Source organism: Pelodiscus sinensis, chromosome 2, assembly GCF_052426305.1.
Source record: "Pelodiscus sinensis isolate ZL-2025 chromosome 2, ASM5242630v1, whole genome shotgun sequence".
NCBI classification, from domain to species: Eukaryota; Metazoa; Chordata; order Testudines; family Trionychidae; genus Pelodiscus; species Pelodiscus sinensis.
The window spans coordinates 171,829,188-171,844,656 of NC_143053.1; the positions used below are offsets into that span (position 1 = coordinate 171,829,188).

Sequence of the window (15,469 nt, forward strand, 5' to 3'; positions counted from 1 at the left end):
ACTGAACAGTGTGCCAAGTTCAAAACAGGAACCAAAGGCTCAATTTTTTTTTAAAGTTAGTAGACAGGCCTGATAATAGCAGAGTGCTTTTCCCTCTAGAATTCTATGCCAGTGATAGAAGTACCTACATTTCAAATATCATCCAATCCATTCTCAATTTGAGATTAGTCTTCTTTGATACTGCCTTGAGGGTCGCTTATGTTCTGTGTGTTTCCATCACTGGTGGCCAAAAGACTTTGCAATTTTCCTGGAACTTGTTCACTTGTGAAAGATAGATGGATAAATTTGGAGATTCAAGTGCTCTATCCAGAGTGAAGCATGTTGACAAGACAACATTCTATAGTCCTGACCAGCCTGGATCACTAGTCTCCATATCTAACATTTGGTCTCTGGTTAAATTGTTAAGAGGATAGGAGTCTGTCACAGGATTTCCAGACCACTGAACTGGAATGAATATATCAAACAAACAGACCTGACAATTGTCTGATTACTAAGACTCAGGATGGTATGGACAAGACAACAATGTATCCTGTTTTGCATATAAAAGTCAACCTTCCCCACCATTGAGCATATACCATCTGTATATGGATTAGAAGCCTTGAAACAATATGCACTTTTCCCCCTCCAATTCAAAGTGTACTTCGATTACTGCACACAACCCATTTTTGGAAGTTTACTCAGTCCTTTTATTCTTTACATAAGGGAATACAATAAATCTTAATACATCATTCTGAAATATTTAAAGATGACAAAAACAGTAGATTCAAGAGCAATAGTAGAGAAGACAGGATGAAAAGTTTGGTTGACAGAATTTAGTGTTTCAAGTGTGAAGATTTAACAGCTTATAGCACTTTAAAGTACACTACTAATGTACTTTACAGTAAGCGCAGTAGAAAGCTTTTGTGAACATTGCATATTTGGACTTTAACTGAGTAGTTCTGCCATTTTACTGGTGGCCCGAAGTACAGAGTTTTACCTGAACTTATAGACAACTCTAGTATTTCTCATGGCCAAAAAAGTATTAGTTGGCATACAGCAGCTTTGTTGAGTCTTATAAAAAGGAACAAAAATTACAATTTTTTTCTGGTGCTCAAATGCAGGGGAAAAAAAAGAATGAGAATTATACTCTGTACAAATCATGAGATTCAGGACACACATATTTGGGCAGTTTGAAACTAAACGTATAAAACCCTAATAGAATATTCAAGACATTTTATTTCTATGAAAATGTGCAACATACTGCATACATAATTCAACTTCTGTAAACCACATAACATGTGCCATGCACTCGCCCATAAACTGCTTTGTATAAGAAATGGCAGATAAGATTAAGAATGTAAGAAACAGTTATGGATGTATTTGTACATTTCTTTTTCTGACAACAAGTAGTTTCCACTTTCCACAAGTGAAAGTTTATACCGCATGCTGTAAAGTGCACAAAACTGGCAACTTTTATGCCTAAGGAAGAATTACTAAAAACCTCAAAAGCATTGAAGTTCCTGCTTCAGCACTCTACCTATTAAATGGTGTGAACTCTGATGAGTCACTGTCCCCTTAAAGAAAAATACACTTAACTAGTACACTTGTGTTTTACAAGAAATTTCAGATTTCCTGTAATAAAGCTATCTCCTGATTTAGCTGTTTCCAAAGAAACTTTGATATCTTAATAGACCATACTAAGCTGTATAGATTTTCAAAAAGAGGTTTTATATTCATATTTAGCACATTCAGATAAGGAGCTTAATTGCCTCCTATAACACTCGTTTGCTAAGAAAGTTGTTAAAATTCTAATAAGAAATACAAATACTACATAACAGTCTGTATAATGAATGGCACATACTCTTCCAGATTTAAAGCATAAAGTATAATAAGTAACCCAGAGGTGCTTAGACAATCCTACATTTAAAAAAAAACGGATTTATAATGCAGTTTGTTTTCTTCTACATAAGATCTCACAGCAATTTTCCTCGTAGTTTCAAGGCTTTCCAATAGGTTTATAGCATGCATCAGGCTGCCACATACGAAGATCCACAAGAACTTGGTTGAGTTTTTGCATCCAAAGGTTGCGCTCTTCTTTAGTATCAGCAGATAACAAGTTCCTTAAAAAAAAAAAAAAAAAAAGTCTTTTGAAACATCCTTCCGATTCTCCAAAAAGTCATTAAAGCCAACCACTTCCAAAATAGTTTTCTTAACCCTCCAACAAATCGAGACCCAGAGCTTAGAAATTTAAAAAAAAAAAAAAAAAAAAAACACCCCCCCTCCCCCGGAGTCTGCCACACAAAACATAACTATGCAAAGTGCTGTCATCAGAAACTACATGACACTAGTACAGCTCTCAAAATAAGAGCTGAAGTTCCTAATTCTCACAAAACTGGACATGAACATAATAGCAGAGCAGAACTAAACAAAATGGTTCAAGATTAACCCATTCAGTCTCTTCACATGGCAATTGATAACAATCCTATTCAAATTCTAAAGTTCAACAGACTATGATACTGTTAATATCACTCCTAATACTAGACAGAAAGATCGCAGCACTTTAAAGCACAACAAAATCATTTATTCGCTTACTTGGTGACACAGAGTGTGTCTTTGCATTGGCTGACCAGAGTCTCTCTATCATCTTCCCTCTGAGGTCTGACAGTGATTAGCTCAAAAGTGTTGGGTCGGGCACAGAACTCTCTGTTGGCTGGTTCAATGTGACGATTCGTGCAGTTAGCCAAGTTTATCCGGCCCATAGGATGCTGAAAATTAGTGAAAAAGTCAGGTCATAGCAAACAGGATTTGTAATTCTACATATTTGCACTCAAAATTTAGTCATGTACGGGTAGAAGATCTAAAGAAACAGACATATCTGGAGTGAGATAATGCAGATCTTAATAGTGAAATATGGAAGCCCTACTGTGTCATACTCCATGGCTACAGAATTCAACATTTGCTTTAGAACAATGTTCATACATTTCAGATTTACTTTAAAATGAAGCTAAAATGTATAACTCCATTAATAGGCTTGGCAAAATTCAATGCTTTTTGAAAATAAATTTCAGTGTGTAATGTTAATATTTACTTTTAAACATGTTTTCAGACATTTAAATTTTCTGTTGCATAACATGCAGACACTTACTGATTGATAGTTGTCAACATCACATGTCAAAATATACAAAATAAATATCCTTAAATCAAACTAAGTTCAAGCAGGACTTTTCTTACTTTACCTATCTGTAAATTTCAATCATCTATTGAAAAAAAAATGTGGTTTGTGTATGTACTGTAAAACTGACATTTCACAACAAAAATCAAATCCTTCCCTATCCAGTCATTAGTCAAAGACAGCTTTGAGAGTATGCACCGAAAAGGGAAGTTACTCACTTTGTACAATAACAATTCTTCTTTGAGATGTGTGTCCCTGAGGGTGTTCCACTGTTGGTATCCGGCTTGTCCCTGCACCACTGATCAGAGACTTTCAAGCAGTCATCAGGCAGGCTGTGCATATGCGAGCAGCATTCCCGCCTTTGAAGTAACACGCACAGACCACTTTTCCCTCGGTTTCTTCTTTGACACCCTTGTGAGCTGCTATTATTGCCTGAAGAAGTGGGGAGGAGAGTAGGTCGTGGAGCACCCACGGGGGGGAGGGGGGGGTGGGAACATCTCGAAGAACAATCGTTACTGCATGAAGTGAGTAATTTCTCTTTCTTCTTCGAGTGATGTACCCGTGAGTGCTCCACTGTTGGTGACTGTGTAGCAGTGCCCAGATAGATGGTAGGCTTCAATTAATTGCTACAAATTGTGGAGAGGACCGCGGTGGCTACTGCAGAATCTGTTGTAGAGCATGATGGAATAGCATAGTGCTTCATGAATTTGTAATTTGACAATCATGTCGCTGCTCTGTGTATTTCCTGGAGTGAGACCCCCTTTAGGAAAGCAGCTGATGTCGCCATCGCTGTGGTACAATGAGCCCTTGGAGTCGTCGATAATGACCTGTTCTGGAGCAAGTAACAGGTAGTAATGCATGATGGTATCAACTTTGAAATACACTGAGAAGATAGTGGTTGTCCCTTGGTCCTTTCAGCCAGGGATACCAGCAGTCTCTGGGATACCGAAAAGACTGAGTCATAGAAAGATAGAAGGCAATTCCAGAGTGTGTAAAGTGGCCTCTTCTTTGGAGAAGAGCGGTTTTGGATAGAAGGTGGGAAGGACTATCGGTTCATTGATATTGAATTCCGACCCAATCTTGGGTAAAAAGGACGGTTGAGGCCACAGAATAATCTTGTGCTTGTGAAAGGTCATGTACGGAGGTAAAGCCGTGAGCGCTGCAAATTCGCTAACCCACCTTGCGGATGTGATTGTGAGGAGGAACAGCATCTTATGGTGAGGAAGTTAAGTGATGAAGTTGCCATTGGTTGGCATGTACACTGAAGAAATCCAGTGCTGGAAGCTCAAAAGCGCAGGCTGGCATGCGGAACTACGTACGTGGTGGCTGCCATGTGTCCCATAAGCTTGAGGCAAGTTAGGATGGGTATGGTTGGGCTGATGGTAACGATAGTGACGAGGCTTTTTCTGTTGTCAAAAGGGTGATTGGGGAGATAGGCTCATGCTGTTATGGAATCTATGCGAGCCCCTATGAACTCCAAGGATTGCATAGGGCATAGTGTGGATTTCTGCTCATTGATAATGAAGCCCAGCAACTGAAGAAAGGCCTTTGCAAACCTGATCATGCCTCTCGTGGCATGTTGTGAGGGGCCCTTGATAAGGCAATCGTCCAGATAGGGGAATATTGTAATGCCATTGCATCTGAGATGTGCTGCTGCCACTGTGAGGGTCTTGGAAAAGACACTGGGAGCAGAGAAGAGTCTAAATGGGAGGACTCTGTATGGGAAGTGATGTGACGCTACCACAGATCATAGAAAACACCTGTGTGGGATGTACTGTGATGTGAAAATATGCATCTTGAAGGTCAAGGGCTACAAACCAGTCCCCTCTGTCCAGTGCTGGAATTATAGTGGTGAGAGTGATCATTTTGAATTGCTGCTTGTGGAGGTACTTGTTTAATTGCTGCGGGTCCACAATGGGCCTCCAACCCCTTGACCTCTTCTCTGTGAGAAAGCAGTTAGAATAAAAACCTCTCCCTTTGAATCTTTTTGGGACTTGTTCTATGGCTCCTATATTGAGATGCTGCACCTCTTGGTGGAGCAGTATGCTGTGAAAGGGGTCGCTGAAGAGGGGGAGAGAGGGTGGGGTGGTTGGGAGGATTGCTGTGAAGGGGATAGAATATTCACAGTTGATGATTTCTAGTACCCACCCATCCGTGGTGATTGCTACTCATTGATTGTAATAAGGGAACAAGCAGCGGTGAAATGTGTCAGACTTGCCAGGTACTGGAGTGGAAGGGAGGTCAGGCAGACCCTCAACCAAATTCTCACACTTGCTACCTAGAGGTACAACTCGTGGAAAAACAGTTAAGGGCTTTTCTACGATGGTTTCAAGGTCAGAAGTGATTCTGTGCAAAAGGCCGGTACTGTTGTTGACTAGAAAAGACGATCTCTGGTAAGGTGTGCAATACTTCCTCCAGTAGCATGGAGCGTACATCCCCAAGGTGCACAAAGTAGTGAGTGAATCTTTGCTAGAGTGTAAGGACTCGTCAGTATCTGCAGCAAATAATTTGGTCTTATCAAATGTCAGGTCCTCTACTTTGGCCTGGAGGTCTTTAGGGACTCCTTCTGCTTGTAGCCAAGATGCACATCTCTCATTACCATAGATGTCACAGCAGACCTAGCAGCATCTAGTAGTGTATCCCTCTGATTGCCTTAAGGATAGGCCTTTTGTTCTTTGCAATATTGTGCATAAGCTCAGTTAGTTTCGTGAAATTGTCAAAATCATGATTTGCAAGCAGTGCTGTATAGTTGGCTGTGCAAAGCTGCAGGGTTGAGGAGTACATCTTCCTCCCAAAAACATTGAGGCGTTTGTGGTCTTTGTCCTGTGCCTGAGCCTTGTGTTGCAGTTTTTTGGCCCTTTGGTTCGCAGCATCAACTACCAAAGTAGTCAGGCTGTGGGTGTAAATACAGGAATTCCATGCCCTTTTATGGGACAAAATACTTTCTATTGGCCCTTTTGTTGGTTGGGGGGGGGGCGACATGGGGTTTGCCATACTTCATCAGCTGCCTCAAGAATAGCTTCATCTAAAGGCAGGGCAATTTTAGATTTTGCAGAGGGCTGCAGGTTCTTTAGGAGCTTGTGCTGTTTTTCCAGCACCTCTGATAAAACTACCTCCTGACTGATTGCTACTCTCTTAAATAATTCCTGGAACTGTTTAAGGTCATCACTAGGTGCTGGATCATTCAGGATAACCACTTCATCAGTAATGGAGGGGTTATCATTGGGTGGTATGTCTGATTGCTGGACCATTGGTTCATTCTCAATTTGCCCTTCCTCTAGGGGGTACCCTTAGATGGGGAATGTGATGGGTCTGAATGTATAGACGTCACAGACCTCTGTGCAGGTGTAGGAGGGGTAATGGAGGTACGACGAGGTGCCCCATAGCGATAGGGGGACCATCAGCTAGGTCTGTCAAAATAGTACCATTCCGGAAGCCAGGGAGGATACTGATAATGAGATAAGCCATATGCCCTGTAAGGTGCATATGCTCTCTCTGGGGAGGAGGGTTGAGAGGAGAACCTACTGCTTGAATCCCCTTGGTAGGCACCGATTTGAGACAAGGCAAGTGAACATGGCCAGCCCCTTATCAGTAATGGGGAGCAAGTGCAGTGCCATGTCAAAAGCCAAGCAGGCGGCCTAGTTCTGGCCTTCCTGTCCTGGTGGTGTATGTATGTGTTTTGTGCATTGGGGAATGGCTGTGGGATGATGCCCTGTGAGCTGTTGCTGAGTCCCCTAGTACATGAAAGGGTGGCATGGGTGCAGTCACAACCCCAGGGGATGTGGGGTAAGCACAAGGTACTGGAGAGCAGCTGGGACTAGCCCCGTCACCCGTGGTGGAGATTACATGGGGGTTCACGTTGTGCCGGGGATATTGAGTGTACTCAAAACACTTAATGCCTCTGTTACATCAGGCCCTTTAGTAGGTGCCCTTTTTGATGCCTGGGCATAGAGGAGGCTCAAAATTTCTGTATGCCTGAGGTACCTGGTTCATCCCTTTGACTGATTCTTGAGGGGGAAGAGAGCGGGTTGGTGAGGGTTTGGTTTCTGACGATGACTTCTGAGGTAAAGGGCTGGAGGGATTGCCCTGAGGAAATTTTGCGCTCAAGCCCTTATTGTCCCCTTTACAGCTATGGGGCTCAAGAGCTTTGTCAATATACAGTGTGTGGGCTGTGAGCTCTCTTTCCTTGCGAGCACTCGCTGTCAGGCTACAGCAGTGGACGCATTTTTGTTGTACGTGTCCCCCCTAAACAGCGTATGCATTCACTGTGGTCATCAAAGGCTGGCATAGGCTCCCGGCATCTTCAACATTTCTTGTCCTTAGGCAGGACTGGCATGTCTCCCAAGGCTGAGTATACCACCCAAGTTGTATAAACCAAACTGCCTGCTTGGGTTATTATTTGGTTTATTCAGGTTGTTGTTTTTTCCCCGTTTTAGTTTGACTCAGCTGCAGCCGCTTGTCCATGTGTGGCAGTGAGAACTGCTAGCAACTTTTTTTGTTTGTTTGAACAAAGAGAGGAGTCTATCTAAAGTACTCAATTGGTTGTCAACTGGTTCTCTTTGATATGCAGAGCATGCTGAGGAAGAGAGGGTTGAGCTCCCTCAGTCCATAGCCCAGGGCCACAAAGAAGGAAAAGGGGAAAGAGGGCTGTATGTGCTACTTCAAAGGCGGGAATGCCACTCTCTGCCCGCACATGCGCAGCCTGCCTGATGACTGCTTGAAAGTCTCAGATCCATGGTGCCTAGCTGAGTCTGACACCAACAGTGGAGCACCCCCAGGGACATCACTGGAAGAAGAACTGACACTTGGCCAAATCTACTGAATGTCTGAAACAATAGCTTTGAAACGTAAGCATTCATTTTAGTGTGCAGCATGATTCTGTAGCCACAGGATTTAGTATTTTCCCCCAAAATGGCCTGCATACAGTTGTTTCTTATTCTCTAGCTTTGCTACCAAAAAGTTAGTTTTATTACATTGTGCAATCCCTGCACTATTCCACAGAGGCAGAGCTGTAGTCTAAGTTTGCAGCTTGGGAGGTAGGAGAGCAAAGATAGGGCTCACAAACTTAGTAAGGATGTTAAATATCGACTAATCAAATAGTCAATGCATTTTCCATCAACTATTCAATTAGTTGATAGGGCGATTCCACCTTTGACAGGGGAGGGATAGCTCAGTGGTTTGAGCATTGGCCTGCTAAACCCAGGGTTGTGAGTTCAATCCTTGTGGAGGCCATTTAGGGATTTGGGGCCAAAATTTGTCAGGGATGGTACTTGGTCCTGCTGTCAAGGCAGGGGACTGGACTCGATGACCTTTCAAGGTCCCTTCCAGTTCTAGGAGATAGGCAATCTCCATTATTAAAATTAAATTAGAAGTTTAGCAACAGCCCTAGGACTATTGTTACACTTCAAAGGTGAAAGCGCCACATGGAGCTTGGGACTAGCTGAATCTGGGCTCCCCACGGTGCTGCTGCTTTGAAATGCTGCAGAGAGCCTGACACTGGGCTCTCTGTGGCATTTCAAAATGGCAGCGCCACACGGGACTCCAGGTCAGTGGGCGAATCCTCAGCTGGCCCTTGGCTGCACACCACCACTTTGAAGTACTCCCTCCTCTTCCCCCCACCCCCTTGCTGCCTCTTTTTGATAGAGGCAGCAGGGGGGAGAGGGAGAGGGAGGTGAAAATCAACTAGTCCTTCACATCCCTACTGAGTATGAGCCACCAAAGGAATTTCCCTTGACACATGGGGAAGAAGGTTCTGAGACAGGCCACTAAAATTATGGAGATGTTACTCAACCTAAGACAACCTGTGGTTTAATAATCACAAACACATTTTCATGTTATATGAGCCATAGTTCTGGTAGGGAATGTATTCTGAGATTGAATAAATTAGCATTGTCATGGAATGTAGGGGTTCTTGACAAGACCTTGTATACAGGTTAATAGGAAGAGCAATCACAAGAAAAGTTACATGCCACTAATAATGTTACCTAGTAGCAAAGATTCCCTACCCACAGTTATTAGAAAGAGGCAATGATGCAACCTGGAAGACTGGATAAAAAAAGTTTGGAAAGCAATCCCAAAGCTCCACAGACAGCAAGCTTAGAACTTTTCTTATCTAAGCCATCTTTCCTGCAGTTCTTTCAGGCTGGATGCTTACGGTCTTTTGCTAACAGAGAAACCACATATCTATGCATGTGGACTAGGGATGTTATAGTGTAGTCAACTAAACGATTAAGATATGCAGGAGCTTATCGGTCAACGTTATCAGCTATACATATTCCCCCCATTCCCGTGACTCTGCAACGTTTTTTTTTTTTTTAAATGGGCTGGCTGACAGGCTGGTCCAATCCCAGGCTTCCCATTGTAGCTTTGCATTTTTAATAGACTGGGGAGTTGTCCCCTAATAATGCAGGTCCACAGTAGGGATTATGCTGGGACCCAGTATGAGCCAGAACTGAGTGTTTAACTGATAAGGGTTAGCAGTGAAATCAGGCAGTCGACAAAATTTGTCAGCTACACAATTAATGAATTACACGTTTCTTAACATCACTAACGTGGACTGGCACAGAAAGCCGCAGGTGTCAAGTGTTTGCCCCAGAATTAAGAGGAAATTTGTACTTTGACAACTAATTAGAAAGCTTATCAATAAAAGTTTAAGTGAGTCAGGAAAAAAAACTTGTTTTTGACTCCTGAGAACTGCCTTCATTTATATCTGCAGTACAGGCAGTCCCCGAGTTACGCGGATCCAACTTATGTCGGATCCGCAGTTACGAACGGGGCCATTCCTCTCCCTGGTCTCCAGCAGACCAGGGAGAGGAAGCAAAGCGGTGGAACACGTGGGCAGCGGACAGGGCTGTCCGCTGCCCACGCGCTCCGCGGCTTGGCTCTGCTTTGCCTCCCCCGTCCCCCTGGTCTGCAGACCAGGGGGACGCGGGGGGACGGGGCAAAGCAGAGCCAAGCCGCGGAGCGCCCGGCCAGCTGACAGGCCAGACGCGTCTGGGCTGTCAGCTGACCGCGCGCTCCGCGGCTTGGCTCTGCTTTGCCCCCCTCCCCCCGTCCTCCCCTCTGCAGACCGGGGGGGAGGGGGGGGGGGAAGCAAAGCAGAGCCAAGCCGCAGAGCGCGCAGTCAGCTGACAGCTGTCAGCTGTCCGCGTCCTCCGCGGCTTGGCTCTGCTTTGCTCCCCCCCCCCCCGTCCCCCTGGTCTGCAGACCAGGGGAACGGAGAGGGAGGGGGGGGGCAAAGCAGAGCAAAGCCGCAGAGCACGCGGGCAGCGGACAGCCCAGACGCGTCTGGGCTGTCCCGCTGCCCCCGGGCTCCGTGGCTTTGCTCCGGACACCTGTGGTACAGCAGCTGGGGCACTGCCAGTTGGTCCCGTAGTGCCGCTCTGGGTGCTACTGGACCAACCGAGCAGCACCCCAGCTGTTCTGCCCCAGGCGTCCCCAAGTCAGCTGCTGCTGAAACTGACCAGTGGCTGACTACAGGAAGCCCCTGCCCCAGGCTTCCTGGAATCAGCCGCTGATCAGTTTCAGCAGCAGCTGACTTGGGGATGCCTGGGGTTCTTAAGTTGAATCTGTATGTAAGTCAGAACTGGCGTCCAGATTCAGCCGCTGTTGAAACTGATCAGTTTCAGCAGCGGCTGAATCTGGACGCCAGTTCCGACTTACATAGAGATTCAACTTAAGAACAAACCTACAGTCCCTATCTTGTACGTAACCCGGGGACTGCCTGTATTCCAGTAGGATTTTGCACCACTGCATGTGCACATATTTCATGGGCCATGCATTATGGAAAAGTTGCTGCAGTTCTGCTTTTTGCCCACTAGAAGGAACTGTGGCATTAGAACATAGCAGCTGCTTCTTGCCAGCCCAAGTTAACATGGGGAAAAGTCTGCAGCACCTTCTTCACCATGCCTGTCGGCAAGGTCAGGAGACAGGGGTATATAGAGACAGCATGGGGCAGCTGGTGAAGGTGTGGGGGAGGGCAAGAGGGGTTTCAGACAAATTCATAAGGGCTAGGGGGAAAGGATGGACTAGAGCAGGGCTGAATGGAAGCAGAAGTGGAGGACCATGGGGGGGGGGGGGGAAGAGGGCAATGTACGGCAACATGAGCAGAGGAGATGGGGTGCAGAGCTACAGGGGAAAAAACTGAATGGCTGAATGGGGGCACAGACATATGGCACAGATGATGCAGGGACATGAGGGAAGTGATGACACGTGGGCAGAAGGTGCAAGGACTCATGGAGATAGGGGCAGACGTGCCTGACTGAATGGAAGAGGCTAGGGATCAGCCAGTATCTGCCTGGAGAGTGCTCCCTAACAATCTCTCCCTGCTCTCCCTCTCCCTCCTCCCCCCCAAACAAAAACCAAAACCCTTGTTCCATACTTTTCCCCACCCATACCCCACAACCTTTTAAGTTCTTACCCAGGTTCTTTCCCAGCAATTACTTCCCTCTCCCTCAGTTCCTCCATTAACCCTGACTCCCCCAAGCCTTTGCATTTCCTCTGAGGGATGCAGGAAATATAGTCTTATATAAATGTAGTTTAAGTGATTTACTCCGCATTCTGTATTCATAATGTCTAATAAGGGATCTAGTTGTCAAAAAAAGTTTCCCAAATCTTTAATGTTTGTATTGTTACACATATACTTTGATAGGTATTTTGAAATAAATTGCCAAAATGAAACTGATGTGATTATATTGTGCTATTTTGACCAAATATGCAGAATTAAAACATGGGGTGCAGAATTTCTGAATGTTTGGCACAGAATTCTTCCAGGAGGAATCCATGTAGAACTACACCAAGGAGCCAAAGGGCTCAAATCAGTGAGAGATGAACCTCCTTGTTTGGGCCATTAGTAGGGATATTAAATTGCATTTAAACAGCTAATCAAGTAGTCGATGAGTTTCCATCAACTACTCGATGGGGAGGGAAGGGGAGAGAGAATAGCAGAGCTGCTGCAGGGTTGCTCCCAGACCAGGAAGCTAACTCCATTTAAAAGGCAGAGCTGCAGCGGAATATGAGCTGCCCAGTTCTTACTCCATTTAAAAGCCAGAGGCTCAGCAGGGGACCCAGGAATCAGCTGATTCCCTGCTCATGCCCATCTCCCTTTGCACCTCTGTCTCCCCTGCTCCCAACCACCCTGCGGACATAGTTCAGGGGGAAACCGGCTTTTAAGTCAGCTCCTGCTCCACCCCGATAGAGGCTAGAGGCAGCAGGGGGGAGAGATTAGTTGTGTGGTGACAACTACCCGACAAACATGTTTATTGGGCAGTCGACTACTCAATTAGTCTCTTACATTCCTAGCCATTAACTAGAGAGTAACTCAAACTGTCTACAAGATATTCAAAGGAGTAGTGGTGTTAGTCTAACTGAAAAAACTTAAACGACAATCAACCACATTAAAAAATTGCAAGACTACAAGCCATAGTTGTAACATAGTTTGGTCAATTTCATCAGCAGGAAATGATGCTATAAATACAGTTGGGCCCCCTACTATAGTAAAGCATACTGCTCAAAAGTTTTAATAGAATTTGTCAGGCTAACTATGCTGTTTTGACAAAATGGTAAGGCAAACCCCATATCATTTAAATTAACCGTGTTTATCTAAGTTGCCAAGGAGTGTTACATCACCTCTTTTACAAAGAGAGACAAGCATCAGATAAGATACCTAACAGAGAAAGCTTTAAATCTTGAAAGTTAAAGAAAATGAGGGCCTCCCACTCGACCACTATGGAAATGGTCACCAACTTCAGAATCTGGCTCTCTCTTTGTCCTGGCTTATACAGAAATCAAATTGGGAGAAAAAAGTTATCGTGCACAGCCAACCCCAAAATATTTCAGAGCTCAGATTAAGGACTAACTGCATCAGCTTAAAAAAAAAAAAAAAAAAAAAAAAAAAATGCAGGATTAAGGGAAGACAGATACTATGAAATACTGCAGATTGCTTAATGGGAGGTTCTCAATTATAATATTCAATGAGGTGTATTTTAAATTAAATTACATTACCTTTCGCTTTTCATCATCTGGATATGTCCAGTAAGAGATGCAGTTTCCAGAAAGCACACACCAGCGCCGATGCCAAGCCCCAAATCCACTAACATCTTCAAACATTGTCTAAAAAGAATTAAAAAACCTGCATGACTTGACAAGTTCTACACACTTATTTTATCCTTGTTTAAACTATGTTGGTTAATCATACTGATATAACAACTTTATATCAACCATTGTGTTCAGGGTTTTTTCCTGTTTTTTTTTTTTTTTTTTTTTTAAGGGGATGGGAAGGGAGCATACCACTTTACACAAATCAAGTATACTAATATCATTATAGTCAAGGCTGTAATAAATCAGAAGCTAGAACTTGCCTATAGACAAAGAACAGATTGTCAAAGTACTGTCCCTCAAGACAATGACAGCCAGATTTTTCTGCATTTAGGAACCAGAGGATAGGATTGGCCACCAACAGCACTTAGAATTCATTATACTTTGTGCGACATTTCCACACACCCTGCATTCCTTCCCCTCAATATTAAACCATTCTTTGTCTTTCCATAATATATAATTCTTGCCTAGTGCTTTACACAAGATCCAATTCACTGCTAAAAGCTGGCATTTGTAAGGACCATGATTTGACACCAAATTGCCTTCCACAGACCTCACGCCTATTAATATAATAAGCTTTTTTGTGTAAAAAGGCTCGATATGCAAATTGAGATTTTTTTATTTTGTAGATGCATCTGCAATCTAGACATTACTCCTAGGTTTAGAGTGCTGCTACCTCCAATATTTTTAAAAAAATAAAAAAGCAATTAAGTTTATAAACATTCATTTTGTAAAAACTAACATTTTATCTTCAAGCACTGAATTGCAAGCATCTTGAGTGTTAGCTTGAAGAGCGGCTTTCAACTTTGTGGTCCATGGACATCTGGGGGAGTGAGGTGTAGAGGATACAAAGCTACTCAAGATTGTTAATTCTGAAAGTGACTGCAGAAAGTTACAAAGTGACCTCACAAACTGGGCAACTTGGCAAAAAATAGCAGATGAAATTCAATGTTGATAAATGCAACGTCATGCGCATTGGAAAACAATCCAACTATAGATATTAAATGATGGGATCTAAATTAGCTGTTAGCACTTTCTCCAGAACAGTCATGATTTTATAGACCTCAATTATCTCCCTCCCCCCCCACTTAATCTTCTCTGTTCCAAGCTGAAGTCCCAGTCTTACTCCTCACTCCAAATATGGAAGCTATTCCATACCCCTAATAATTTACAATAAGGGCATACAATGGATTTATAGGAAATATATTTACTGTCTTGCTATGTTTCGTAATGATTCCCACTATTGTTAGCTCTTGACTGTCAATGCATGTTGAGTGGATTTTTCAGAGAACTATCCACAATGACTGCAAAATTCCTTTCCTTCATGCTATTTACTCCTTTTCATAAACTCAAGAACTAAGGGTTACCAAATGAAATGAATAGGAAGCAGATTTAAAATAAAAAGTATTTCTTCACAAAACAGTCAACGTGTAGAACTCTTTGCCAGAGGATTCCCTGAACACCAAGACTATCATAGAATTTTTAAAAAACCTCAAATTCATGGAGGAAAGATCCATCACTGGCTATTTAGCCAGAATGAATGGGCAGGGATAGAGTGCCTAGCCCTTCTTTGACAGAAGAATGGGCAACAGGGGATGGCTCACTAGATGGTTACTTATTCCCTCTGAAGCACCTGGTATTTGCCACTGTTGGAAGACAAGATACTGAACTAGGCTACATCCCTATATTTCTTTAGTTTATGCAGACCATTTACTGCTCTTGGCAAGATTGGCAGGTTTTCCTGTGTTATATTATTTACCTTTTCCTAAGCAATTCAGGAAGCAACACAATTAAACAGTACAGGAAGCCAGTGTAAAGTAGTCTGCTCTAAAAGGCTTTTAAGATTATAGTAAAAACCAAAATACGGTTTGTGCTTAGCAGAGTATGGCAGTCCATTTTTAAATGCATGAAAATAGAAGTTTAATGTTGACCCAAAAGAGACTGTTAAGAAAAATGGAGGCTTAGATATCAAAGTATGCAGCAGTTTGCAGATCAAGATAACGAAGGGGATTCCAAGAAATAAAATTGGGAACTTATATCTATATAGACAGGAAAGGAAGACAGATTTTGACTCTGAATTAACCAAATTATAGTAGACAATTATGTTTCACAATGGCATTTTTCCAGCACATTTAGTGCCATCTGCTGGATACAAATGTAATAATGCATTTCACTACGCTGGAATGACAGCTACATTGAATAAACCAACGCCAGGTTAAGATT

At 43.4% G+C, this 15,469-nt stretch overlaps 1 protein-coding gene across 2 annotated transcripts in view; it reads right to left on the bottom strand.

Annotated features, from left to right (window-relative positions):
* Positions 1 to 662: 662 nt before the first annotated feature.
* The window catches only part of ANLN (anillin, actin binding protein), a 56,243-nt gene continuing 41,436 nt past the window's right edge, over positions 663 to 15,469 (bottom strand). For both annotated transcript variants that reach the window (XM_075921746.2, XM_075921747.2), the window contains 3 exons: positions 13,154 to 13,261; positions 2,572 to 2,744; positions 663 to 2,099 (listed from right to left, as the gene is read on the bottom strand). In XM_075921746.2, coding sequence (XP_075777861.2) covers positions 1,976 to 2,099; positions 2,572 to 2,744; positions 13,154 to 13,261 — 405 coding nt within the window. In that variant the 3' untranslated portion in view covers positions 663 to 1,975. The remainder of the gene's footprint in view (positions 2,100 to 2,571; positions 2,745 to 13,153; positions 13,262 to 15,469) is intronic.